The sequence below is a fragment of the Alexandromys fortis genome, unplaced genomic scaffold (genome assembly GCF_014885135.2).
Source record: "Alexandromys fortis isolate MF-2015 unplaced genomic scaffold, M_Fortis_MF-2015_v1.1 scaffold_10, whole genome shotgun sequence".
NCBI classification, from domain to species: Eukaryota; Metazoa; Chordata; class Mammalia; order Rodentia; family Cricetidae; genus Alexandromys; species Alexandromys fortis.
The window spans coordinates 2,743,612-2,771,285 of record NW_026067895.1 but is presented as its reverse complement, the minus strand read 5'-3'; the positions used below and the strand labels follow the sequence as shown (position 1 = coordinate 2,771,285).

The 27,674-nt window shown below is 42.4% G+C and overlaps 1 protein-coding gene across 10 annotated transcripts in view; it reads right to left on the bottom strand.

Annotated features, from left to right (window-relative positions):
* Nucleotides 1-27,674, bottom strand: part of Prune2 (prune homolog 2 with BCH domain) — a 243,185-nt gene that overhangs the window by 191,359 nt on the left and 24,152 nt on the right. For all 10 annotated transcript variants that reach the window (XM_050158933.1, XM_050158977.1, XM_050158968.1 and 7 more), the window contains exons 2-4: nt 17,725-17,829; nt 14,159-14,361; nt 11,000-11,163 (exon numbers count right to left, since the gene is read on the bottom strand). In XM_050158933.1, coding sequence (XP_050014890.1) covers nt 11,000-11,163; nt 14,159-14,361; nt 17,725-17,829 — 472 coding nt within the window. The remainder of the gene's footprint in view (nt 1-10,999; nt 11,164-14,158; nt 14,362-17,724; nt 17,830-27,674) is intronic.

Below are 27,674 nucleotides of genomic sequence, written 5' to 3'. Positions count from 1 at the left end.
AGGCAAACACAAATCCAAATTTTACAAAAGATGTTCACCAGCTCCTGGATCTGGTAGACCAGCTGAACAAGAACCAAGTTCTGTGCACAGAAACAATCCTGTATGTTTGTATGTGACTGTATCAGAGAGCCCCTGGCAGCATCTTAGGAACAAGGATGGTGTACGCGCAGAGCGGAGACCCAGCATTCTAGCTGCTTCCCCGTCCAAGCAATTGCTAATTCAGAAGTTGCAGCCACTGGACAGAGAAGCCTGTGAACCCCAAAGTCTCATAAGGCCTTGCAGAAAGCCTCAGGGAAAAGGAGTTTTAGTCATCTGGGTTTTGACATGGGAGGCCTGAGGAATTACCAATCTAACTAGCTGCTCGATGTTGTAAACAGAGTTTGTGGGAACATGGCCATCTCTGCTAATTTACGTATTGTTTATAGACCATATATATGAGGGCAGACTTAAGTGTTTCAACAGAGCCTGAAATATCTGCTTGCTGGCCCTCTTTGGGAAAGATTTGCCATCTGCTGCCAAGGAGAAAAATAAAACAAAAAACAGAACATTTTCCGTGTGCTGTAAGCCCTGCTTGGAGTCAGCTAAAACAGACCGATGGGGTCTCTGCCACCCTTCCAGCTCCTCTGAGGCGTGAAAGTTAAGTCCACTCCGGAGAAAAAGAACTCACCATCCCCTCACTGACTTGATGCTGTCTATAACTAACGTTCAGCCATCATTCAAAAGCTATTAGATATAAGGGACCTAAAAACACATGAGTGGAAGCGGGGGGGGGGGGGGGCTCCTGAGGAGACAAATGGAACAGAGTCAGAGGGACTGAGGGGAAACTAGCTGGAGGATTAGAATCTGCCACCGATACAGGGGAAAATTTACAGCCCTGGTTTTAATGACTGAGTTTAATAACCCCAAAAGGTTTTCCACAGTGGATCAGATGTGATGAGGAACTGAAAACCAAGTCAGAAAATATCTGTTCTAAAGCATGAAGGGGGGAAAAAAGCGGCCAAAACTACAGAGAAAAGCTTAAGGACCTAAGATCATGGGGCTGGTTTCAATGTGTGTGTGACAGCTTCTGCTAGGAAAGGGAGAGAGAAATGTAACATTTAAGAAAAACTACAAACCAAAACCATGAGTAACATAAGGTAAGACAGCTGTAGGCAGTAAAACTGTAACAATTACATGGACGAAGATTAAATCAGTGAGAGAGAAAACACACTCCAAACAAAAAAACATGCAGCGAAACAGAACTGGATTTCTCAGTTAAAAGACTGGAAATAGGAAGAGGGCGGAAATGTGTCTTCAAAATGCAGACATGTTGTCCCCATCCTAGAGCCGCATAGTCGATGGAAACATGGCTGAATCCAGACCTTTCTAGGGAAAAGGTAGAAGTATGTCACAAGAAATCCTACTCTAAAATAAACAAGAAGGCAAAAGACCATGATTTCAGACAGAAGCAAAACCCAATGCCAGTAAGAACATTCTGATGCTCTAAGTCTGTGGTCAGCGTGAGTCAGCACTCCCCGGGGGACCGGCATCTCAGTCACTTTAAAGTATATGGAATTAAGCACACCGCAATAGCGATGAGATGCAGAAGGGGTTAGGGAGAGAGGAGAGAGGAATGGGGAGGAGGGAAGAGGGAAAAAGGGGGAGGAAAGAAGAGAATGGGAAGGGGAGAGGAAGGGGAAGAAGAGGGAGATGGGAGGGGAGAATAAAAACCACCTTTCTTCTTATAAGATGTGTGCAAAAGCCTTAAAGACCCTACTAATGATATGTCAATGGTATGTAAATTTAGGAATTTCATGCATCTAAGGCCAATAACACAATACTGTATCTATATAAACAATCGCAAAAATATAAAAAGCCAAGTTTTAAAAATGTAACGGCATCCAAACATGAAATACTTAAAAATATCTTTCATAAATACGGGATTGGTATGGTCAGATTAAGAATCCACTTTGTTTTGATTTGAAGATTTCTTTATTAATGTTTAATTTTGATAAGATGAATAAGGTTGTAGTATAATAATAAAACTTATTACCGTGGTAGAATCTAAGCATATACTTCAACATTGTTAAGTATCCTGCATGGTTTGTATGTGTCGTTCATTTCTAAATGACTAAGAACAAACATTATAAAGTGGTGAATAAGTCCCATAAGAAACAGTGAGGATAATTGTGTAATGGTATGTTTTTATGGAAGTATTTTAAGAGTTAAAGTATTTTTTTCAAATTCTACAAAAGTAAGGTAGCATTTTTTACATGTTTGCGTACCCCCCTGATATTGGGCTTAACAGAAGCCAGCTGGATTTTCAGATATGTTTTCATGCTCTTCATAGTGCAGAGTTATCTCGATGGAAGAATATAAGGGAAGTCTCCACACAGATGGACAGATAGGAAGAAACAAAGGGCACTTTAATATTTGCTATAGACAACTGTGGATCCGTCATGTGGCTGAGAGTCTTGATTATAAAACACATAGAAGAGAAAGGCGATGTTTAAAATTAGCCTCAAAGATACTGCATTAAACAAAACCCCACATCATGGCTCACTGAAAAAGCCTCCTGTCCCTGGCTGAGTCAGTCTGACTCCTGTCCCTGGCTGAGTCAGTCTGACTCCTGTCCCTGGCTGAGTCAGTCTGACTCCTGTCCCTGGCTGAGTCAGTCTGACTTGACAGAAGCAAGGATATGGCTGCCTAACAAGGCCAGGGAATCCTATTCAGGCAGATGTACCCCGCAGCCTGAGTTATCGTTACTGGACAATGAGGGCTACAGACTGGCTTAATCCCAGGACTCTTTTGGAGACTTTCCACTCCACAACAGAACCATATTTATTTATGTTAGGTTTTAAAACTTTATTACTTAAAGACTTGCAAATAAACAAAAACATCAAACACCCAAATTAACCAGACCCAAAGTCTGTACAACTCCACAAATTTCTATGCAGTTAGAATAGGTATTAAGGAGGTGATCTGAGGCCAATTTTTATTCCATTTCAAATTTTGTCTTGTAATTTGTTTTGTTTTGTTGGTGGGTAAGTACATAAAATATATCTAATACTGAAAGGATAAAATTTAATGTGAAGCTCCTCTACCTCTGTTCTGAATGCCCAGAATCACATTTAGTAATTGTATAATTTTGCTAAGCATCGGTATCACAATACACAGTAACCAAAGACACCTGTCAGCACATTAGAACCTGTTCCTAATGAGTATTCACTTAACTTCTAGCAAATTCTGATGACAGAAACAATCCATAAACCTGTACCCAAAAGTATCCCAGTTATTCACAGGCTGATAAGGGGGGATAGGATTAACAGTAGGCAACAAAGAAAGCTATTGTAATAAAATATAACAAATGTTTTATTTCTGTAGAAAAAATCAACCATAATATGCCTTGCTCAAAAGAATGGGGATGTAAAAGCCCTCTTGCTAATAGCAATTGCAGCATGCTAATATTGCACATTCCCTAAGCAACTGCAGCATGCTAATACTACACATTCTCTAAGCAACTGCAGCATGCTAATACTACACATTCTCTAAGCAACTGCAGCATGCTAATACTGCATACTATCTAAACAGCTGCAGCATGCTAATACTGCATACTATCTAAACAGCTGCAGCATGCTAATACTACACATTCTCTAAGCAACTGCAGCATGCTAACCCTACAGCATCAGAAACTGGGAAATAGTCAGCATTGGAAACTGGAGTTGTCTACATGACGAATTCCTAACAGAAAAAAAAAAAAGGAAAGAAGGGCTTAAATCTCTCTTCTGTTTACCTGGGATTGATTTTTTTATATACTGAAAGAAAAATATTTAAGAATCAATAACAGGGCTGGAGAGATGGCTCAGAGGTTAAGAGCATTGCCTGCTCTTGCAAAGGTCCTGAGTTCAATTCCCAGCAACCACATGGTGGCTCATAACCATCTGTAGAGGGGTCTGGTGCCCTCTTCTGGCTTGCAGGCATACACACAGACAGAATACTGTATACATAATAAATAAATAAATATTAAAAAAAAAGAAACAGGTTTTCCCTTTAAAAAAAAGCCGGGCGGTGGTGGCGTACGCCTTTAATCCCAGCACTCGGGAGGCAGAGGCAGGCGGATCTCTGTGAGTTTGAGGCCAGCCTGGTCTACAAGAGCTAGTTCCAGGACAGGAACCAAAAGCTATGGAGAAACCCTGTCTCGAAAATCAAAAAAATAAGCAAATAAATAAAAAGGAATCAATAACAAAGGTGGGCAGAGAAGGAGAAGAGAAAGGAGAGGAAAAGACATACACCGTAATTCCCATTTTTATCTAGAAAGGCACAATAGTAAGCATAGTATTTGTTTACAATCCTTGCAAATTTAGACATCTAAATGTAAGAGAAAGGCTACTTTTGTGTGGCTGAAAAAGTAACATCAGGATTGAACAATTACTTCAATTTTCTAGGAAAAAGTAGAATTGCTATTTCCTACCCCAAGCCTCTTCTGGAGCACTGCAGGCAACAGAATGCCCTTGGCTGTCCTAACCATTTGTAAGTGGGATGATTCACCCTTCGGGCTAGAGAGGAAGAAAAAAACCCACCTTGGCTCTGTTTCGTTTCCCGTTTGACCTCCTTAAAAGGACCATTTTGAAGCTGTTAATCCAGTCTACCAAAATAGCAAGCAACTAGTCTTTGTTAAAGTTCAGCTGGGGTTGCCAGTAGAATAGAGCCGACTTCTGAGGATCTGGGCATGGCTCTCCACTTTGTCCTAGGCTAAAGGAGAGAGCTGCTGTTTGCTTGAGTCTTCAGCTTAAGGCTTCTGTCAAGGCCTTATACCCACAAACATGAAGAACTGTTTGGGCAAAGAGTGGACCTGATGGAAGCATGCTGGGAAATCAGTGGCTGCTGAAGCCTCACTGCCAGATGGTTCCTGGAAACACACACACACACACACACACACACACACACACACACACACACACACGCTCAATATGATGATTCAGCAATTTAATGGATCTTAAAGTTGGCAGCCATCCTCTAGAATCCATCTCTGAGGAAATTAAACAGCACAGGTTGAGCAGTCTGGTGGGTTTGTAACTGGGTTTGGCACAAACCCAGAACATGATCAACCATAAACTTTAGACCATAAAATGTGACTATTAGGTATGTTCACAAAGGCCATGTTTGAAAATAATAATAATAATAAAAAACTCTTCCAGAGAGGAAGGGAGGGAGAAGTAAGAAAAGGAGATAAAGGGAAAAGAAAAAAAAAAAAAGAACCACACAATAAAAACAAAGACAAAGGGAGAAACCAAGAGATGTAGGCATTTCCAAGAACCAAGGTCCATGATTTTACCATCATGACGGCTGTGTCTTTCTCTACATGTAATTTCTTACCCAACTAATTCAAAATAATACTTCATAAATGGATGCCTTTCTGGATAAACTAGATGCTAACAATTCGTGCCCTGAAATTACTGTTTCAAATTAAGACAAGAGGAAGCAGCCGAGAAACACCCATCTAAGGACCTACATTCTCTTCTCTGCCTGCAGCTACTGGGGTGCAGACAGGAAGGAAAGCTCTTCCTACTGCAGCACAAGTCAGGAGAATGAAAAATTTCCCCCAGCTGAAGCTTACGCAAAAGGCCCCGTGATGGACAGTGAGGAAACTGTGGACAAAGAAACTGAGCGCTAGCAGGGGAGCTACAGGGGGCGCTAGCACGGTGATGACAGGGGCGGGATATACAGAGCTGACTGCAATTTGCAAAACTGGATGCAAGAAAAGCCAGCAACCTCCACACAAACTCAGGTGATGCTTCAAAAGGGGGGAGGTCTCTTCCCCTCCTCTGGCTCTTCAGTGGCACCTTACTTGAATTAAATACTGCATGGGGGGGGGGCAGCAAATATGAGGAAGGATCGAACCACTTGGCAGCCTCCACTTTGAGTGCAGGCACTCTGGGAAACACGGCTTCATCTGGGTGAAGAAGCTGACTCAGGAGATATGTGTTGTTCTAAACCACTGTGAAGAAGCAAATGGATGCTGGCACCGGGGAAGACTAGACGGACAGGCTCATTAGAAGAAGGAACTAAAGTGTCTACTGCGGTGTTGTAATTTTAAAAGAAAAGAAATTAAACTGAAATTATCTCAAGATGGCTAAATACTCTACCGACCTTGGAACACTGTGGGTTGCACTGTCTTACTTGTTAGCACATATCCCTAATTGTCCTTGGGGCCAAAAGGCTACCGTGGCAAGGAAAACCGAGAAACATAACGAGCTCTCGTCTACAATGACAGCATGGTAGATATGCGAATGACCACTGAACAACACCCACAGCAATCGGGTTCTACGTCAATATTTGAATGAAACAGTATAGCATATTGCAAGCAGTTTGATAACCCATTGCAGTAGTACGTTTTTGGACTGAGAATATCACATATGATTGAATCTGAATATGGATTTTTGTGTTGAGAGAGGCACCAGCAGATATAGAGGAGTGGACACCGTGAGAGCAGTCAAGTACCTTTCTGAGAGGACTGTTGGAAAAGAAAAGACAACTTTTAAAATTAGTTTGTTCCTATTGAAGAACAAAAGGAACTAAGAGAGTCAGGTCGGTACTCTCGAGAACAGAGATCGATAGCTATACGCCGTACCCAACTCTATAACAATGTGAATTTCTCCAGAAGTCACACTTCTGTCTCATTTGCTTCAAAAAGCTCATATCTAAAGTTTGGAAGAGAACACTGTAGCCACAGCCCCAAGTGTTGTCTGATATCCGGATCTGATTCTCTCCTCCACTGTTCTTTCTCTTCATCCTGACTCTGTTACTGTTTTATATTATTACATGATTTTTGGAAAGCTACTTCAAATATTCTGTTCAAGAAGGATTTGAATGACAAAATTAATAATTCATAGATAACTGGCCTACGAAAGCATACACCGTGTTTAGTGTGTGCTGCATGGAGTCCATTGATGTAAAGCACGCAATCACACAAAACCCACGTGGAGCAATCTGGGGTACATTCACAGGGCTGGCTAAAATATAAAGAAAAGCTAAGACATAAATGTCATGAAATGAGAATGCTGGCTGTCTCCAGATAGGAGTGAGCTGTAGGCATGAGAAGGAGGCAATGTCTTCACGTCCCGCCTCTTTAGCTAGGAAATGCTCAAAGGGTATTTCCTTCCTGATAATTTACTAAGCTACATATTTACATTTTATAGGCATGTTTTGTATTCTTTTCTTTGGATGCACTATGCTTCAAAAGGATTAAAATTATATATATATATACATATATATAATCTTAAAAGTTATACATATAATGACAACTGATGAAAACAAAAGCTAGTCAGTCATTGCCAAATAATTAAATAAATCCCCCTAGGATTTCTTCAAGCTAAAAAAAGATAATAAAGGGGTATTAGTGGAAGAAACACTGTCCATATTCTAGGCAGTAAGGATACTATAGGGATGGCCATAACAGCAGGCCATTTTAGCATCAGACACTACCACAACCATGACGTCATGAAAAGAGAGAGTGTATAAACACTATTTTAAACATTTTGTCAAAAGATTTCCTGGGAGCATGGGGACCATGGGAGAGGGTTGAAGGGGAGGGGAGAGACAGGGAGGGGAACAGAGAAAAATGTAGAGTTCAATAAAATCAATTAAAAAATTGTCGAAATCTTTATTGAAAATAGATTTTTTTCATTCAAAATATGTTGATTATGGCTTACCCTCCCCTAACTCCTTCTAGGTCCTCCTTACTTCCCAAACCCACCCAAATCCATTTTTGAAAAGTTCATCCCACAGAGTTTTACGATGTGCCAGAAGTATAGGCACCAGCGCAGCAGGTAGGGTAGTGGACACAGAGTACAAGGTCCTTTTATCCCCCATGAAGTTGACATTCTGCAGAGACAGGTAGAAGAGTACTAGACAGATAGGAACAAGCACTGCACAGGGGCATCTGAGCGTGAGTCCTCCAGAAAGAGGAGAGTTGGGAATATCTAAACAAACCAACAAACCAACCAACAACAATAAAAAAACTTCAGGGGTCAGGGGCACAACTCATGAGAAGATGGGTGCTTGAAGGGACGGAGGAAGGCTATGCTATTCACAAGCTTTGAGGGCTTGAATTCTGAATCTGATGACTTGTAGCGGGGAACTTGTCCCCATCTTTTACACATGAACATATGGACTGAAATTTGTTTACCTTCCCCCGAGTTGGCTGAGAAGCACATAGTCTTCTCAGAGAGTGGAAGGACATTTTCTTTGCCCACCTGAAATCCACTTGTCACTACACAGATACAACTCGATGTGACAGGATCTGGGTGTAATCATGAGTGTGAGAAGCAAAAGACAAATTCATATTGTATTCAAGTCACTATAAATTTAGAATTTATAATCTGCTAAGTCTCAGGCATAAGTATATAGTCTTGTGACATCTAAGAGAGCTAGAGCTATAACTTCTCATGGCCAAACATGGCATAAAGAATTTGTATTTAATTTTCTTTTGTATTTTTAAGATGTAGAAGAGCATGTAGAAAACGTGTCTAAAATGTGTCATGATGTAAGAAATGCTCTTGTACATTGTAAATATTGTTACACATATTGGTTTAATAAAGCACTGATTGGCCAATAGCCAGTTAAGAAGTATAGGTGAGGCAAACAGACAAGGAGAATTCTGAGAAGAGGAAAGGCAGAGATGCAGTTGCCAACCAAAAGCAGAGGAAGCAAGGTGTGTATACCTTACTGAGAAAAGGTACCAAGTCATGTGACTAAACATAGATCCAAATTATGGGTTAATTTCAGTTGTAAGAGCTAGTTAATAATAAGCCTGAGCTAAGAGACCAAACAGTTTATAATTAATAAAAGCCTCTGTGTTTTTCTTTAGGACTGAATGGCTATGGGACTGGGTGGGCACAGAAATGTCCATCTACAGTGTCAAGTTCACATGAAAGTAACTTCACAGTTGCTAATGAAGACTGTTTTGAAAGACTGACGTTTCTATTGCAAATTAAAGGATGCTAACACTGCTTAGAGGAAGACAGAAAACAAGTCCCTTATACTTGATGTTACATGTAACTGGAGAACTAAGAAATCTAAGTTTGACTTCAGGGAACAGAGCAAACTTTAACTCAACTTCTTTCTTATATAACTAAAGATCCAAGAGCTTTACAAAATTCATCTCTTTTTCCCAAATATGAGAAAGTCATGTGACTCTGAATACAGAACCCGAACCTCTGAAGCATCTCTTCAAGGACAGGTTAACTGGTTCACCATCCTTTAGCTCCCTCTGTATGAAGATGTTTCACCTCATCCCCATATACATGCACACAGGCAGCACACACATGTACCATGGCCACAAAGTTCTACTAAACATTCTGAAGGGACAACCAGAAGAGACAAATAGTCCCTTCTAGTTCTCCAAATCTGAGCATCATCGTCGTCATCATTAGCAGTCGCAGCAGCATAAACAAGTTTCATCATCGTGTATTACAGTTCCGTGTTATTTTGCTGCTTGTAAAACCTCATGAAGATGAGTTGTGCTACATCTTCCCACTAAATAATGTGTGTACTGGACTTTTAAAACAATTGCTCAGTCTCTAAGATACGCAAACAACATGCTCTCTAGTGCTTGTCTGAACACAATAGAATTGCCACACAGCTTTCCCTGAGCTGAGATTCTTGATTGCTTTTATTTTGTCTGCCTTACCACAAAGAAAAAAACCACTTTCTTGGGTTAGCTGAAGGTACCATTTCAAGGACAGCATGGGTACAGACATCCATTGTCACGACAATATTTATGACCAGTTTCCAGGGGCCATTAGTTTTAGAACTTTTAGAGGAATGGGTGTAACTCCTGGACTTTCCCCCTCTAAATTATAGTATAAAGTGAGGCAGAAAAAGAAAGTCCTTGGAAGCGTTGAGCCAGCCTGTCCTCATCTGTCCTGTTTTCTGTTCCGTCAGACTGTCTCCTGACTGACTGCTGTAGAAAACAAAACACATTGAGAATAATTTGTGCCTAATAGGTCTAAAGTGAATTGCAGAAAGAAAAGAAAGCTTTATACAAAAACAAAAATATTTTTGCAAGTCCCATATGCAAAAGTAACTGAATGGCCTGGGCTCATTTTGAAGAGCCAAGGTTGATGGACACGTTCTAATGTGAGGACCAGTACTGGAAGCAGTGTGCTCCAGCAATGGAGAAGGGTAGCGTATGGCAGTTCCCCAGTGTCTGTAGGATTCACATGGACACAAAGTCTGTGGGTCCCTCTAGACTCGTGTGGACGATGTAGTGTTTGTCTGCATCATGTCAAAGCCTCAGATGTATTTCATATACCAAAGGAGCTTCCTGCCTAGGAATACCAAGGGGAAATGTCAATTGCTATGGTGATTTTTTTTTTTTGTCGAATAACAATGAGAGGTGCTTTTACTATGGTTGATACAAACAGTTTAAAGTGATTTGCTTTTCGGGTTGGTTGAGTTCATGAGATGGAGACCATGGATACAGAGGGTTCACTGGGACAGTACCACGCAGCAGTGTCCCATGTTAAAAACAGACGGAACACAGCCTGTGAAAGATGAGCTGGAGGACCATGTATCATGTCATCGAAACAAAAGTTGGATGTTTTGCCTTGCAGGCAGGATTCTGTGTGGCAAGCACGCATAAGTATTGGGGATACTCCAAGGCCACAGGAACAGGGAATTCTGATCCACACTCACACTGTCCTAGGCAGGAAGCTCCTTTGGAAGCTATAATAGCCAGAGGAGGGGCTCTCTCTCCAACCAGGACGCAGCAGCCCCATTAACATTCTCGTCTAGTGAAACAGCACAGACCCTTGTGCCTGTTTCTAACTGCACATTTTTAATATTCCATATAATGCTACTCTTTAACAAACTCTTTACTCCCTGCCTCTCTGATGGAGCTTCCCGGGGTCTTTAAAGGGATTGTTAACCCAAGAATGGATCGCACTATTTCTGCATGAACAGGCCCAGAACCAGCCCATTAAGCCTCCCGTCTTGACTCTGGCAGCGCCAGCCTCACCTCTGAGGAGATGCGCCAGCTGCTGGGTGATGAGCTCGGGGGCCTCGTGCAGGAGCTCCTTCAGCACCAGCGAGGAGGAAGACTCCGGGAACTCCAGCTCACCATCGCTCTGCTCACCGGGGTTAATGACTCTGACAACTGCGGCTTCCAAACTTCTGTCCTCGCTGTAAATTAAACGGAGAGGAAAGGAAAGAGATAAGGCATGTTTTCTCACGTAGGGGATAATTCAGTACATGAATAATAATGTCCCCTAAATGGCCCAAAACATAAATTCTCATGACTGTGAAGAATAGGACCTGGAGAGTTGGCTAAGACACCTGCAGAGCAAGCGTAAGGACCTGAGTTCAGAGCTCCAGAACCCATGTAAATGTCTGACCATAACTCCTTGCTGTGGTCACACCAGCACCACAAGTGGGTGGGTGAACAGGGAGCAGCTGAGGCTTTCTGGTCAGGTGGTCTAGCCAATCAGAGAGCACCCGTTTCAGTGACTGGCCTTCCCTCAGAAGATGAGGTAGGGAGGAAGACTTCTGACATGGATCTCTGGCCTGTATGAATTTGTGGTCTTTTGCATAGGTGCTGGTGCACACACTCACACACACTCATAATCCCATACACACATAGTCATACACACTCACACAATACATACTCATACACGTACATACACTCATGCATATACACACACACACAATCATACACACACTCTCACACACACAGACATACGACACACTCATGTACACACACAATCACTGACACACACTCAGACACATTTATACATACACATACAATCACTCACACACACAGATACACACAGATTCACAATCACACACACTCTCATACAAACTCTGTCTCTCTCTCTCTCACACACACACATACACACACATGCGTGAGCGCGCGCATTCGCCTGCAGCAGAGGGGTAAACAGGACCTTATTCTGTGTCTCCTCACGTGCCATTTCCCTTCATCCCTGCCCCCAGGATTCCTAGAGTATTTCATATGTTCACAGAAGCTATGATTCAGAAACTCTGTAGCTGTGTTCAGACCCTATGAGATGGGTTCTAGTAAGATCTTCCTTTTATAAATGGGGAAACTGAGGCACAGTGGGGCTAAGGAAGGTGTTCATGGTCAGGTAACCAGAGTGTGGAGCAGGTGGCTTTTAACTTACTAGTACCTGCTCAGAACAGTCACCGAAGCTCCGAAGGAAAAAAACACAAAACACCACTATGCCTGTGATGGCGTCACCATGACTTTTAAAAACTCAGACTTTTAATTAGCTAATTAATTAAAATTTGTACTTTTTAATTTTTGGAGTGCTGAAGGTCAACCTCAGGGCCTTTGCATGGTAGGCAAGTGTTCTGTCACTGGCCCATCCCCCACCCCTCACCTACTTCATACATGTGATAGAGGTGGGTTTTCTCAAAGCAGACGGATAACAGATAAAACTACAGGGTTTTTGGTTTTTTTTTTTTTTTTTTTGACTTTTCAAAAACAAACGAGCAACAGTGAAGAAAGTTAGCTTTTTACTTTGTGGAATATTCCATTTCATAAACAACCGCAAGCCCAGAGCTTATAACCTCAGTCGAAGGCAAGCCTAACGTTTTCCATGTTAAGGGATGACAAAGCTCTCCCCCAATCTGTGTTGTTGTGTTCTCTTTGCTCGTGCCTGGTGCATGTGTTGCCTTGAAAAAGTTGGCTGTGACTTTAGCCCAGTGTGTGATAACCAGGAGCACCCAGGCTGTCTGTGGTTTGGGGACTGAGTTTCCTGCAAGGTTCACATGTGCAGGAAGGATGGTGTCCCTGGTGGAAACACTGGATGACGCTGAGGGCTTTCAGAGGCGAGGCCTGGCTCAATCCTTAGATCACTGGGGACAAGTTCTCACAGGGTGTTGGGTAAATCTGGTTTTTAGTTTCTGCCCTGATTCAAGGTGTGGCTGTTTCGTTCTTCTTGCTGCTGATGTTAGGTCCTCACCACAGCCCCCTCTGGTGACCTGAGCTGAGAGTTGACTCTCCAGGGCCATGAGAAAGATAAACCTCTTCTGACTGTCTAGGTCACTGTGTCAGGTACATCATCGTGATGGGAAGCTGGAAAATGCAACTGACAGCTCAAGGCAGTCCAAACGCTCACCCAAAACTCCCAGCCTCTTCTCAACAGATGCTTGACAAATATTATTCAGAAGAATTTCATTTGCCTCAAACAGCATAGGGATGAAAGTAGACCACAGACTGTTTTCGAAACACTTTATAACCATTTGTATAACTGATGCTGCCTCGGTACACTTTAATTTGTATGCAAGTGTGTGTCCTAAAAACTGGTTACATTTAAAAATTATTAAATATGAAGGTCTTATTTCAAGTATTCTAAGGTCAAGGTTAGTTAGTGATGGTCATGAAAAATAGGCAAACGGTCAAAGTGTAAAGAAGGAGCACCTCAAACTGTAGGGTTAGCTGATGTCCTTCATTCAATAGAGTGGCTCACAGAGACACCTCTGCAGCCACCTGTAGGGAGGGACTCTGTTTTATTCCTCTCCCTGTATCTCAGATGCTTGCCCCAGCTAGCAGTTCTTCCATGCTGAAAGCAGACAGAGAAACCAAGTTCTCATCTGAGCTCCCCACTGAGTGTACATGGCGCCTGGGGCAAAGCCATTGATGACACCGGGCTCTGCATTTCCGGTCTGTGGCATGAGGTTACTGAACGGCATGAGTTGTCAACAACCTGTCCTTCTTTGACCACAAAAATGGAAAACCAGCAACCACGTGGCCCATTTCCCAGCCTCCCCCCTTTCTCTATGAGATTCATGTAGAACCTTTCTGCTTTATCTGGTTTCAATTTTTGTTACTTATTTTTAATGTCAATACATGGGATTATTGGGACACTGAAAAAAATATTATTTTGGTAAATTTTACAAGAGCATTCTACTTAAACATGTTTGCAATCTCAAAGTAAAAATGAAGAACTGACATAAACCAAATTTTGTTATTAAAGAAAAAAATCACTCTTTTTCCTATGAAGTCCCTTCCTTTCTCTCTCTCTCTCTCTCTCTCTCTCTCTCTCTCTCTCTCTCTCTCTCTCTTAAACAATAATAAGGAGACATTAATAATGGTGACAGCTGAGAGGAAACCTGCACTCGGGACAAATGTGCAGAGCTTCCCAGTGAGTCTTACCTCCCGAGGGCGTTGCTGCCCACGAGCGTTATTGACAGCTTTCCTTCATCGTTCAGCTCATGCAGGTTAATTTCGTCTCGGAATATGTGGAATGATTCAGAGATGTTCAGCTCTTCTAAAATGAACCTCGTCTCTGTGAAGTAGCTGAATTCGGTCCTCGGGATGTTCAGCACTGGCAAGCAGAGGACCCCGGGTGGACTGACCTACCGAAGGAGAAGCTAATTCAATCACCGGAAACAGCCATTTCTCCTCCAGCGCGAAGCAAACGGCGAAAGGGAGCCGAAGTCTTTGGGCCATAACTAAGCCATGTGACATTCAAAACGAATCTCCCTGAGCCCAATCACAGAGCACTTTCCACTAGTAAGTAGGCCCTGGTGTTATATTTCTAAATTAACATCACGCTATTTACTTCTCTGTGTGTGCGTGCGAGTGCACGCCACAGCACGCATGTGGAGGTCAGAGGGTAACTCGCACGTGCCGGTTCTCCCCTCCCACCACGTAGGTCCTGGGAAAGCAGACAGGTGATCAGATCTGGCAGCAAGGACGTTTACATGTTGAATCATTTCACCAGCACAGCCAGGATGAATTGACAAATTAATTAATTAATTAATTGGGGACAGACTCAGGAGACACAAGAAGGTAGATCTGTCCCTATCGAAATAGGATACTTGCAACCTGGGTTTAATCAACTGTTCGAGTCTGCTATAGTTAAATCTTCTGCTTCCTCGGGGTCATCAGGAAAACTGTGCTGAAGTATGGTTTGTGACATCCAATTGTGACATTTTAAAAATTTATTTATTTTTATTTTACATACATTAGTGTTTTGCCTGCATTTATGTCTATGTGAGGACACTAGATTCCCTAGAACTGGAGTTAAAATAGTTGTGAGGGGCCATGTGGGTGCTGGAAATTGAATCCGGGTCTTCGGATGAGCAGCCAGTGCTCTTAACTGCTGAGTCATCTCTCCAGTCCTGACTGTGACAGTTTTAAAATGCAAAACACCATGTAGGTCACTAGTTATTCACTTGGGAGTCAGGTTTAGCACACATACTAATAGGTTATAATCTCTACTGAACTTATACATTGTATTATTTTATATATTATATATTGTTATATACAAAGACTTATGTTCATAAAACTCTTACATAAAATATTTGTGGTGACCAAATAAAGAGGAGAAGAAAGAAAATTTCAGATTCACAATAAATTTATTCATCTATATGAATTTTAAAGTAAAGCATTTAAAAAAAATTTCTTTAAGGGTTGATGATGCTTCATTTCTGAATAATTAATGGCCTTTATTCTCGAGTCCCCATGGCTCTGTCACAAGCATGTGCTTATTACACAGCTCAACACCCCAGTGTCTGTCTCCCCTTCCTAACATTAAAGAGGCAGGGTTGTTTTGTTCTGCTGTGTATTCCAAAACATAAAACCATCAGGCAGCAGTAGACATTTAACAAACATTTCCTGAATTAAATAAGTGAACCAGACGCTGCTGTTGTACACAAAACACAAAATCTTCTCCACTGAATGGATTTTCCTTGCTCTGTAATGCTAATACTGAATGCCACTTGCATAACCATCACCAGTGACTTGTGTAGAGCACGTTACTCTTCCTAACTGACAGTCGTATCTAACTCCCGCCAACGCAGTCGAGGAGAATACACGAGCCAGAGTATGTGTCCCAAGATGTCCACGCAGGACTTATTCTGGAGGTGGGACCAGCAACTAGATGCCAGCCACAGCCCCTGCTTGATGAATTGGAGAAAGCCACTCTCCTTTCTGAGCCTTCACTTTCTGTTTCTGTCGCACGGTATTGGCTTATGTTCTGCTCACCAGAGCCTGCGAAGCCACAGAGCCCTGAGAGACTGAGTAAGGTTCTCAGGAAAACTCCATAGAGACACAGCCTACAGACAGCAGGCAAGACCTACCACGCTAAAACAACAGCACAGTATCTTAGTTAGGTTTTCTATTGCTGTGATAAAACAGAATAGCTGAAAGCAACTTGGGGAGGAAAGGGTTTATTTCATCTTACAGATTGTAGTTCATCATCCAGGATTCAGGGCAGGAGCTGATGCAGAAGCCCTGGAGGAGTGCTACTTACTGGCATCCTCAACCTGCTTTCTTATACGGCACAGGACAACCTGCTCAGAGGCCACACTGCTCTGCCCTATGGGCCCAGCCTTCCCACATCTATCATTAAACAAGAAAATCCCCTGTAGACTTGCTGACAGGCAATCTGAAGAGAGGCATTTTCTCAGTGGACGCTCCTCTCCCCAGATAACTGTAGCTTATATCAAGTTGACAAAAACCAACCAAACAACAAACAAACAAACAAAAACACAACCAAGACACATGCAAACAACAAGGTCCCCAGAATGTGACTTTAGTAAAGCCACATTTTTTTCTAGGCTTAGTTAAAAGTCTCCAAAGGAAGAGAGGGTCTATCAGTCTCTTTTCCTTTATCTACCGATTGACCATCTGTCTTTTATCACTCACAATTTCCCTACTTCCTTTTTGCACGATGCATCCTCATGCACGACACTACAACTCTAGCTGGTGATGTTATTATTATACACCCTCTCGAAACTGCACATCACTGGTGGTCTTAGAGTCAGTCCAGCTCCGTCAACTGGATGAGCAGTGGCGAGCAAGGGTTGTTTTATACACACATCTCCACTGAGACACATTCATCTTCTCAGGCCAATTGCTCTTCCTTGCAGACTTCAACAACTTGTAAGACACATTTGATGCAGAGCCCACATGTAGAGATGAGACTACGTTACCCATCATTTTCCCCAGCTGCCCTAAAGCGGTGCCGGCCACCCACAGCTCATTCTGGAAGACTAGGTTTTACGTGAATTTAAATCGCTCCAGATCAGCCATGCATGGTGTCAGGGGATCCAGATCCAAACAAAATTGAAATAAAATAAACCAGACTCTGGAAAATTAAAAATTCCATGAACCTTCTGGAAATAGTACCCAAACATTCAGAACATTTATCTGAGGGGTTTCAGGCAATAAATCCCATTATGATGGGCTGACAGAGTTTAGAGATGGGAAGTGGCTGAGTCTGTTTCACAGAGCCAAGAGATTCTCCCTCAAGGGACATCTTCATCAGGGCTAGCCGGCAACAACTAAGAGTTCCAGAACCTAGACTGAGCATGTCATACCCTGTTTCTGGTCTCTGGCTTCATGTACTGCCCATATGTGTTGTTCCGAATGTTTTTTTTTTATTCCCAAAGGCACAGTTACATAGTGCATGATAAAGGAAAGAAAGAGGCCCCGAATCCTGCTTTTTATCGTTTCTCTAAATTCTCATAAAAGCACCCAGCTACTATGCTGTTTGAAATGCTTTTGAGAAGAAACCAGTAAGACACAAGCAGAATAATGTTTAACATACAGAAGATGCTCAATAAATGCCTGCTGCTTGCTGGATTTTTAATATTTATTATCTATACTATACATGAACATGAAAAACTAAGTTAGTGACTCTTTTTCCCATATTTATTCTTAAAAGACACATAATTCAGGTACAAAGGATATAATAATCCTTTTCTCCTCACCTTGTCCAGAAAGTATGCATATGTGAAGGCAGAAATGAGAGAATCCAAGTCACATGACTTAGGTCCAATAACGGCATGGACTTTCTCCAACTGTTTACTTCGATCCTGCAACCAATAAAAAAAAAATCACAATTTTACTTGCTTCCAACCAATATAAAGTGGAAAATCTTCAGTGTTTTTTGGAAAAAGTATGGTTGTCTATACTCAAAAACAATGGCAGAAAATAATAAATTTATCACAAAATTATATAAAAACTATGTATTATGTTAACATGTTAAAGAAAAAAATAATTTACCTTTATTAAGGCTACCTATGGGATCTCCAACCATTCTGGGAGACGCATCTGCACATATAGGTTCATACACACATATGCAATACGCACATACACCAAAACATGACTGTCTACAGATTAACTTCCTTTGAACTCTATCTCTGAGCACTACTTTCTCAGTAAGAGGCCATTTGCTGTGAAGGCTGGGGGCCCCGGGTGCTTTGATTGTCTCCCCATAAAAGACATGTTTCTTAGTTTAAGAAAAAAAATGTAACTTTTTCTCATATCTCTCCCACGCCAAGTAGTCAAACAGATATTTGGAAAGGCTTGATATATATTTCCATCATTGGTCTAACACTCCAAATTCTATTGCTTCTTTCAAAGTGTATATATTCACCTCTCTAGAAAGAACACATACTTTTCTGTCATTTGTTTGTTTGTTTGTTTTCGGAGTTTAATCAATAGCTATTTAAACTCTTGTATAGAAAGCTGACATCCCTTTGAAATATCAAGCCCCTTAGTGCTTCTAGAAAACACCGTAACAAATTGCCTGGCACAAAAAAATATCAATTTATATCTTTTCTTTCTTTTCCCAGGCTGGCCTCAGCCTCACTCTGCTGCTGATGGAGGAGAACCTCTGATCTTCCTGCATCCCCTCTCCAGGTGCTGGGATTACAGCCAGCTCCACCACGCTGGCTAGCCATCAGTATCTTCACAGTGTGGTGGCAACGGCCCCTGAGTTTACATCCATCGCTTTTCAGCACGAATTTCCATCTCCCTGTTTAAGACCCACTAGGCAGCCACAGAGTGTGGATTTGCCCCAAACGGCAGGGATGCTCAGGACTGCTCAACAGCAAACACGTAGGGTTCCTTCATGTGCAGACAAAAACAAAATATCAAAGCACACCTAATAACCTAGCAGGGATCTTGCCAATGAACTGGACAGTTTTCTTATCATTTGTGTGGAACTGGTGATATCAGAGTCAGAAATAAATTATTAAAAATTACTAAACAATAAAGCTTTGGCCCAAACACCAAGATGGAGTAAATGTTTTTGAATTATTTTACTATTTTACCTGAGACAATGTTCAGGGAACTGTGAATACATTCTGAGTATATTTATCCCCCATCTACTCTCCTCCCCTACTCTTTCATGTCCTTCCCCTTCCCACTAGTCCCCTTTGTCCCCCCAGACAGTTTCTCTTCTACCTCCATCCCATCTGTACACAGACAATTTTATGAATCAATAAAAGATGAAGAAAATCTTGAAGGAGGTTGGGTAGAGTCCATCACGGAGAAAAGTGGCAGAGAGATTTTCCATAAGTCATGCCCATGTCAGTGATATTGCTAAATTAAAACAGACTCATAGTTTCAATTTCTTTGATATTTATATTTTTTAAGCAAACAACATATTTAGGGTGTCAAACAAACTCTAAAGATGATTTCAAGCTCCTTTTCCCATTACTACCTAGTCTAGCTCTCATGACCCACCCCCCTTTTCCAGCTTCTAACCTTGTAAATGCACAGCTTAATCTCAGAACTGAACATTCTCTGAGGGGTTTGGTGCAAGTTTAGACCTCAAGGTCAAGACAACAAATATTCTAGAAGCACCTAAATAAATTTAGGGAAATAGAATTCCAGCCCATTACAACATGAGCAAGTATATTAAGATATCACATTCCTGTAAATGCTGCTCTTCCGAGAAGCTCAAAGGTCTGAGGAGACATTACCTCACTTCTCCCATATCTTATGAGACAGGCAATAGGAAGATCAACAATGCTTTTTACAGGTCAGAGGAGCCTGCGATTGGGCCAAGCTCGTTTCTAGACTCTACAGCTTGACACCATGAGAGCTGACCCCTGCCCCATCTAACCACTTCATAATGCCTTAATGACTCTGAGCCCACTCGAGTGGACACGGCACCACAGGAAAGGAGAAAGAGCTAAATACGTACACTAAGTACAGAGACGCTGCAGATACTGGGGACTTTGACACAACTGGCTTACCTATCTCTTATCTAGGCTTCATCACTCCCAACATAGCTCTGTGTCCAACCCTCAACTTACACAAAAGAAGGTGTGCAGGGCATAGCAATAGCTCCGTGTTGATGCATTTCCAGAGACAACAGCAATTATTACTTTAGAAAAGAAAGGAGCTATATAATGAGGCTTGGGACTCCAAAGGATACTAGCCCAGTTGTCACAAGACAGGACCCTTCTACAATAATCATGGTCTATTCTTCTTTATTGAAAGAGACAAATGATACATTCTCTTGGAGGTCAGGGCTGTGGCAGACTGGTGAAAACCCCTGAGGACTCCCATGGTGTTGCATGCCTCTTTCTGCATACTCTCTCATTTCTCCCCTGGCTACTCTTCTCCCCTGGCTACTCCTCTCCCCTGGCTACTCCTCTCCCCTGGCTACTCTTCTTCCCTGGCTACTCCTCTCCCTGGCTACTCCTCTTCCCTGGCTACTCCTCTCCCCTGGCTACTCTTCTTCCCTGGCTACTCCTCTCTCCTGGCCACTCCTCTCCCCTGGCTACTCCTCTCCCCTGGCTACTCCTCTTCCCTGGCTACTCCTCTCCCCTGGCTACTCTTCTCCCTGCGTATCACATTATTTCATTGTCGTGGTCTCTTCTGATGCCATTCATCAATATGATGGCTACCTCAGTGGTCAGCTTGACAGGATCTAAATTCAAGTAGGAGTCAAGCCCCTGGGCATGTCCGATTGGGGGCTTCTATTATTAATAGATTGGTTTGATTGAGGGCTGCACCATTGCATGGCCTGGAGGTCCAGACTGAACAAGGACTGAGTGAGCTGAGCTCCAGCCCTCGTCTCTCTGTGCTTTCCGACTTGGGATGACCAGCCGAGCCTCGAGCTTCTGCCCCCGCGGTTTCTCCACTGTGAAGGGTTTAATCTGGCACTGGGAATAAAACACACCCTTCCTTGGCTTGCTTTTGGCAGTTATGCTATCATGGGCAACCAGGCTAACTAATACATCACTCATCTGCTAACCCAGCTAGTGCCACAGTGCCTAAGCTCCAGCACTTTCTTCCCGCACCATGCTCCAGTGAAAGAGAAGAGCTGCAGAAACGATGGCCCCTTGAGCTGAGTGTGTTGGAGCTGATGAACTAAATAATGAGATAATGGGAAGTGGGAAGTGGGAAGTGTGAGCACCGCTGGAAGATTAAGAGTGTGCTTAGGTGAGGTTCTTGGAAACTCTGATGTTTGAGGAAAGATGTGAACCCAGGGAGCAGAGCCTAAAGATACCACAGGCTATGGGAAGAACATGCAAAGGTCCTAAGGTTAGGAAGCGTCCACAATACGCAGCAAGTGACAAGTACATGGATTGCCTAAACATGATTTTATTAAGTCAGCAATGAACCGCTCTGGCACGTAAATGCCCCGCCCCCCCAATGGCACACAAGTACAAGTGTAAGAAATCTCGAGACAAAGACTTACTGTTAATACCCAAGCCTCATACAGACAGAACAGCGATCATTAGATGAATTGGATACTGCCAGCTCTACCATCGAAATGTGCTTCCGAGTGTACTGTCGGTGATTTCCCATAATTAATGCAGAAAAACACTGAACTCACCAGTATTTCAGACCACGGTTTGAATATACTTTCAATTTCAAAATACAAAAAAAAAATGAGACTTTTTATCGAAGTTAACTTCCTAGCTCTTCTTAAAAGCCAACAAAATGCTTGCACATTCAGAGTGCACTGCCCAGTAGAGGAAGGGTTAGGACAGAGCACCTCTATACCCACCCACGGAAGGGAGAGGTCCTGACTAGAGGAGGGCTTCCAGAGCCTTCGATAACCATAAACTGGCTTGTTCTAAATTTCTCCCTCTCTGAAATCAAGCTGCTCTTGCCTGTAGCTTTCCCAGTTCAGAATCCCATAAGAAACCTTTCCATCAAAAGGTCCTTGCTATGCCCACATAGTCCCTTCCTCGCCTTTTTTCTTTTAAAAATTCTATCAATATTTATTTCAATAATGCTTAATTTAATTTTGTTGGGGCAGGGAGATAGCTCAGCAGATGAATGCAGTGGCTTTAAATGCCTGGGAGTCTGAGTCTAAGCTCTTAGAATTCAGGTACAGAAGGCACACACACACACACACAACTGTAACTCCAGCACTCTCACAGAGATGGAAACACCACAAGACAACAGTGAGGCTTGGAGTATGTGGCAAGACCTTGATTGCACAGTGTAGAAGGTAACAAACAAGACTCCTTAGATTCTTTGAACCTCTACATGTGCAGTGGCGTGTGTACACATACACACAAATTAGTTCCTTTAAGAAAATATTTTTTCTGGGGTTGGAGAGATGGCTCAGCAGTTAAGACCACTGATTGCTCTTCCAGAGGACCTGGGTTCAGTTCCGAGCACCCACATGGCAGCTCGCAACTATCTGTAACTCCAGTTCCAGCGGACCTGACGACCATGGCAAAAGCACCAATGCACATTTTAAAAAAAAGAAGAAAAATAAAGAAAATATTTTTCTAATAAGAAATATGTGCCTTCATGAGTCAGATATGATAAAAAATTAAGGCAAAGGTAACTACTGCTATCATTCACTGTTCACAGTTTAAAGTTTGTGTATATAAATACATATTTATAGTTACACACAGGGAACTTCTATTTACACTTTTTACAGACTTAATTTTCCTGTTACCAAAACGATGGATCTTCATTATTCTAGGTAGCCTTGAAATCAGGGTCCTTCTGCCTCAGCCTCCAAAGTGCTAGGGTTGCAATGATACACCATAGTGCCCAGATTTTTACTCACTTTAAATACTTGAATGGTGACAGCTGTGAATGTGTGTGTGTGTGTGTGCGTGCGTGCGTGCGTGCACGTGTGTAACAGACTCATGGAAGCAGCATAGTTGATTTTACAAATCTCTGTGGGGGCTGGAGAGATTGCTCAGCAGATCACTTGGAGATCTGAAGAAGGTTCAGCTCCTAACACCCATATGGTGGCTCACAACCGTTGTTTTTTCCAGGGGACACAACACCTTCTTCAGATCTCCAAGGGCACCAAACATGCACCTGGTACATCAGACAGAGCACTCATACACAGAAAATTTTAAAATACTATATGCTAAATAGGATCTCTGGCTCAGTAGCTGCCTGCTCTGGGTTCAATTGATAGAAAATACTAAAGCTTGGCATAGTGGCACACATGTGTAATGCTAGTTTATGACTCTAAGACAAGTGTTTGAGCCTTTTCTTTTCATGGGCCCTCCAAACACTGCCTGCACACTTTGATGCTAATTGTCCCACTTCCATTGATGAGTAAGGTACTAAACACTAACACACTGCACTTTGGTAACATCTGCAAGCCTCTCCTTTGTTCTCAGGCCTTGGGCATCTATGAAAGAACCTGCTTAGAGGATGCATTAGGTACGCAGCACATCTGCATTATTTAAGAGAGCATTATTGGTTTTGGCTCTAACAAGCAGTCATGCTCTGTGCAGTCTTTTCCCTAGTCCACCCACCCTGCTCCTGGTCACAGCAACATGCTCCAGGCTTGACTGGAAAATGGCAGAGGTCTGCAAGAGCTTGAATGGGATGCATTGACTCTTCTGATTTGCTTGAGATCGCAACGGTAAAACAACTTCTTATTCAATCTAAGATGGCGACTATATCATTAGTAAATGTTTTTGGACACAGATCCATTTTGATAGAAAACAGCACCAGAAGAGGAATGATGAACAGTAAATAGTAGAAGAGACTGCACAGAGTCCTCACGGTCTTCCCATCGATGGGGCCATATCTGAAGCATTCAAAGAGCTTGTCAAGCGATGCAAAGGAATACTAGCTAACAGAGGTGCCTCGGCAGCTGACAGGAAAGGAACACACACCTGAGCCGGTAGTCAACCTCGGCAGTACTCATGGAGGTCAAATAAGACCCAGACAAGTGGCAAAATGGCTCCTCTGCCCCGTCATGCATGCAAGAAACCAAACCTGCTTCTCAGGAGAAGTAAGCCTGGGAGCCACCGCCTCAGAAAGAGGCTGTAATCCGCTCCTTGAGACCACGTGACCTCTGCAGAATGTATCTGAAGTCATTTTAGAAAAGAAACTGCTGAAATGCTTCAAACCAAGTAGAACTTCAGAAAGAATTGTTAATCACAACACATCTGTTGAAGTTTGAGTTAGAAGAGGCTTAGGATTCACCAAGCTGGAATCCTTCAGTGTTTTTCCAAGTAAAGTCGTCAGTGTAACCACAGTATAATGGAAGAAATAACATAAGCCTAGGGTACTACAGCCTGCTAAATATTCTGACTTTAGAAGTGTTTTAAATGTGCTTTATAATGTTATTTAGTACTACGTGAGTAAAACTGAAATACCACGCATTGAAAGAATGACTAACCGATGTCCGTTGCTTCTGTTTGCTCAGCTATGAACTTGTTATGTATGAGGCAATGAGGGAAAGAAGAAAGAACAGACCGGCAGACGCACATACAGAAAAGCAGGGATCGGGTGGGCCGTTTGCTCTAATGGGGAGGCACCGATGGCCTGGGAACTCAGAGCATTTATGACCCTGACTGAGCAAGGAGGCGGGTTTCCTGAACATAGCTGAACAAGGAGTAGTTAACTACTCTCTGTAAGAGGCCTCTGTAGGAGGGCAGTTGCAGGTTGTAGTCATCCAGGAGGAGGAACTGTGGTTGTAGTTTCCACACACACACAGCTTTAGCTACTTAGACTGGGATTTGCCATTCTCATGGGTCTGAGGCATTGGGATCCTTGACCCTATTGTGCTCATGTCAGTAAGACGCAATCACTTAGGACTTCATCTGCCCCCATCCCACGCCCAGAATCAATGACTTCTACAGTTCCAGTTTGAAGGAGTCAAGACCCAAAGAGTCTCTATTGCCATCACCACAAGAGACCCTGGGATGTATACCCCCAGGCCAGGAGTCTGCACATGTGGTAGGGAACTTCTCAGGAATTATCAAGCTTCATAGGGTGCTTTTGATGAGACTGGACAGTTAGTGAAACAGTGACTCCTTTAGTTAGCGAAATGCAGAAAATGTGTTGTAAAACTCAGATAATTTCTTCTGGGGAATAAGAGTACATACAAGTGCTTTTTAAAAAGTGAATTCTTCAAATTGAGACATTTCCATAAGAATATTGGCAATTTTTAAAGTTAGAAGATAGACAAACAGGATTCTCCTACTCCTCTCTGCTAGCATATATCTAAGAACTTAAGAAAAAATTCTATGACATTGTGACTAAATAGTAATGAAATGAAAAGAAATGAAAATTCTGGCTTTTGCTGGTACCAGAGACCCCCTCTGGCGTGTTCAAGGCTCTGGATTCCAGTCCCAGAAACGCTAAAGAAAAAGAAGGGAGACCACGTGATTCACAAATATTTTCATTTTTCTTTAATGGATTTTCTTGCAAAAGTGTGTTTTGCCACTTTTCATCATGTTTCCAGAAGGATCTTCCGTGAGCTGCGGTCCAGATCAGCTCCTGTGACCTGCATGGCACAGTTGCTGTGGTTCCTTTAATCATTAATGTTCTTTGGCTTGGAAGGGCTGGAGCTAATTAGTCAGGTCTCGTCCCCCCACAAACGAGTGGAGACACGCTCCAAAGGCTTCTCCCAGAAGCTTTGCTCTCTGCACTCAGCCTTCACTGTCATAGGAAGATCTATGGCTTTAATACTCAAGAGTGTTTGTCTGTATTTGGAACAGACATCAGGCCGGTGACACCACACACCTGGTGCATCAGAGATCCACTCAGACATGACAGTAATGAACAGACAAGGGGCTGGCAGCAGGCGGGAGGAGGAGAACTTCCGAGCACCGCGCACTCCAGCAGGTTCACGGGAACATGTGCAAGGGGTACGCAGAGCAATTACTGTGCTTTGCAAAGATGACAGATTCTAATGATGCCATTATTTATTACACTGTGTGATTTTCAATGACAGAAGGACTCTCACCTTCCAGGTGACCTCGGGGTTCAGTCTCTCTCTCTCTCTCTCTCTCTCTCTCTCTCTCTCTCTCTCTATATATATATATATATATATATGTATATATATATATATACATATATATATGTGTGTGTTTATATAAATACATATATATACACATACACATAAAAACACATACAATATCAAGTATATAATTTTGCAAGCCAAAAAAATAAAACTAAACAGTACCTAACACAATAGGTAGATTTGTTTATTGCAATTCATGTTTTATAACATTAAATGTAGGTAAATTCTGTGTCACCCCACTGATAATTATTTATTCATTTGTTTTGGTGATGGGGGGGTTGGTTAGTGGTTTTTGATGTAGGATCTTATGCATTCCAGTCAGGCACGGACTCATTTTGTACCTGAGGATGATCTTGAACTTTTCAACATCCTGCTTCCACCTCTTCTGTCCTGGGGTTACAGGCATGCATCACCACACCCAGTTTTTACAACGCTGGCTATCAAACATGGGGATTCACTCATGCTAGGCAAGTACTTTACATTTGAGTTTCATTCCCAGGGTCCCCACTGATATTTGAAAAGCATAAGTATGGGCCCACATTCTAGTAGGGATAACTGATAACCACAGAGTGGCAAGTTTTCTATGAATCATGGCCTTTCCACTATGAGATAATAGGACTTTATGGTTTCAAGAAGCATATAGCTACTTGACCATCATCCAAATATTTTCCCTTTGTCCATTGAGAGAACCGTCCGGAGTCTGCAAACAGAGCTCCACATTTGGCATGGATTTTGTTGTTATTGTTGCTGCTGTTTTCTTTTTTTTGTTTGTTTGTTTTTAAGATTCAGCTCTACTCTTTAATTCTGTCAGGGGAGGGGGGCACGCATGTGAGTGCTGGTGTCCTTAGGGCCAGAGGTGACTCCCTGGTGCTGGAATTACAAATGGTTGTAAGCTGTCCAGAGTGGGCACTGGCTCGGAACTCACTTCTATCTAAGAGCAGTGCGTGCTCTAACTGCTAAGCCAGCTCTCCAGCCCCCACAGCTGGAGTCTAACACTAACCGTTCGCATTCCTTTTTGTAATCATAATGGGATAACTAAACAGATTATAGAGAACTATTCTAACACATTTTTTTCAATCTTGATGTTAAAAACCAATCACCTAAAAGAAAAGAGAAAAAGGGGGGGACGTATAACAGAAAATTTTATTTTATGCTTTATTGGACTTTCAATAAGAAGACAAATTTAGAAATTTAAAACCGAGAAAGATTTAAAAATGTCATGGAAACATTAACACATTATAAATTTTTTCTCCATGGTAAGCCTTGTAAAATAGACGATAATCAGTTTTTAAGATGTCTTACTCATCTTGTACAATAAATCTTTATCCATTTGGTCTAGGAGCACTGCTCAATAATAAAAAATATAAAACTTTGAATTAAACACTCAACCATTTTGCTTAGTTTCTTGATACTGCGGTGTCTTCTCTGAAGATGGCAACATGGGGAACCATCAAGAGATACTTCCCTTTGCAGCTAGTGCAGAGGCCAAGTCCTTCTCCAGGAGGAAGGGAACAGCAACACCGGAAGCTTGTGGCTACCCTCTGAGGAGGAGTGGAAGAGCGCAGCCCAAGGACCCAGAGGAGTGATGACATCAGCGGTCCCTGTTTGTCCTGTGGAACAGGCCAAAACCCTAAGATCCCCTCCCAAGCTGCTTCTCTTGCTTGCTGTGTG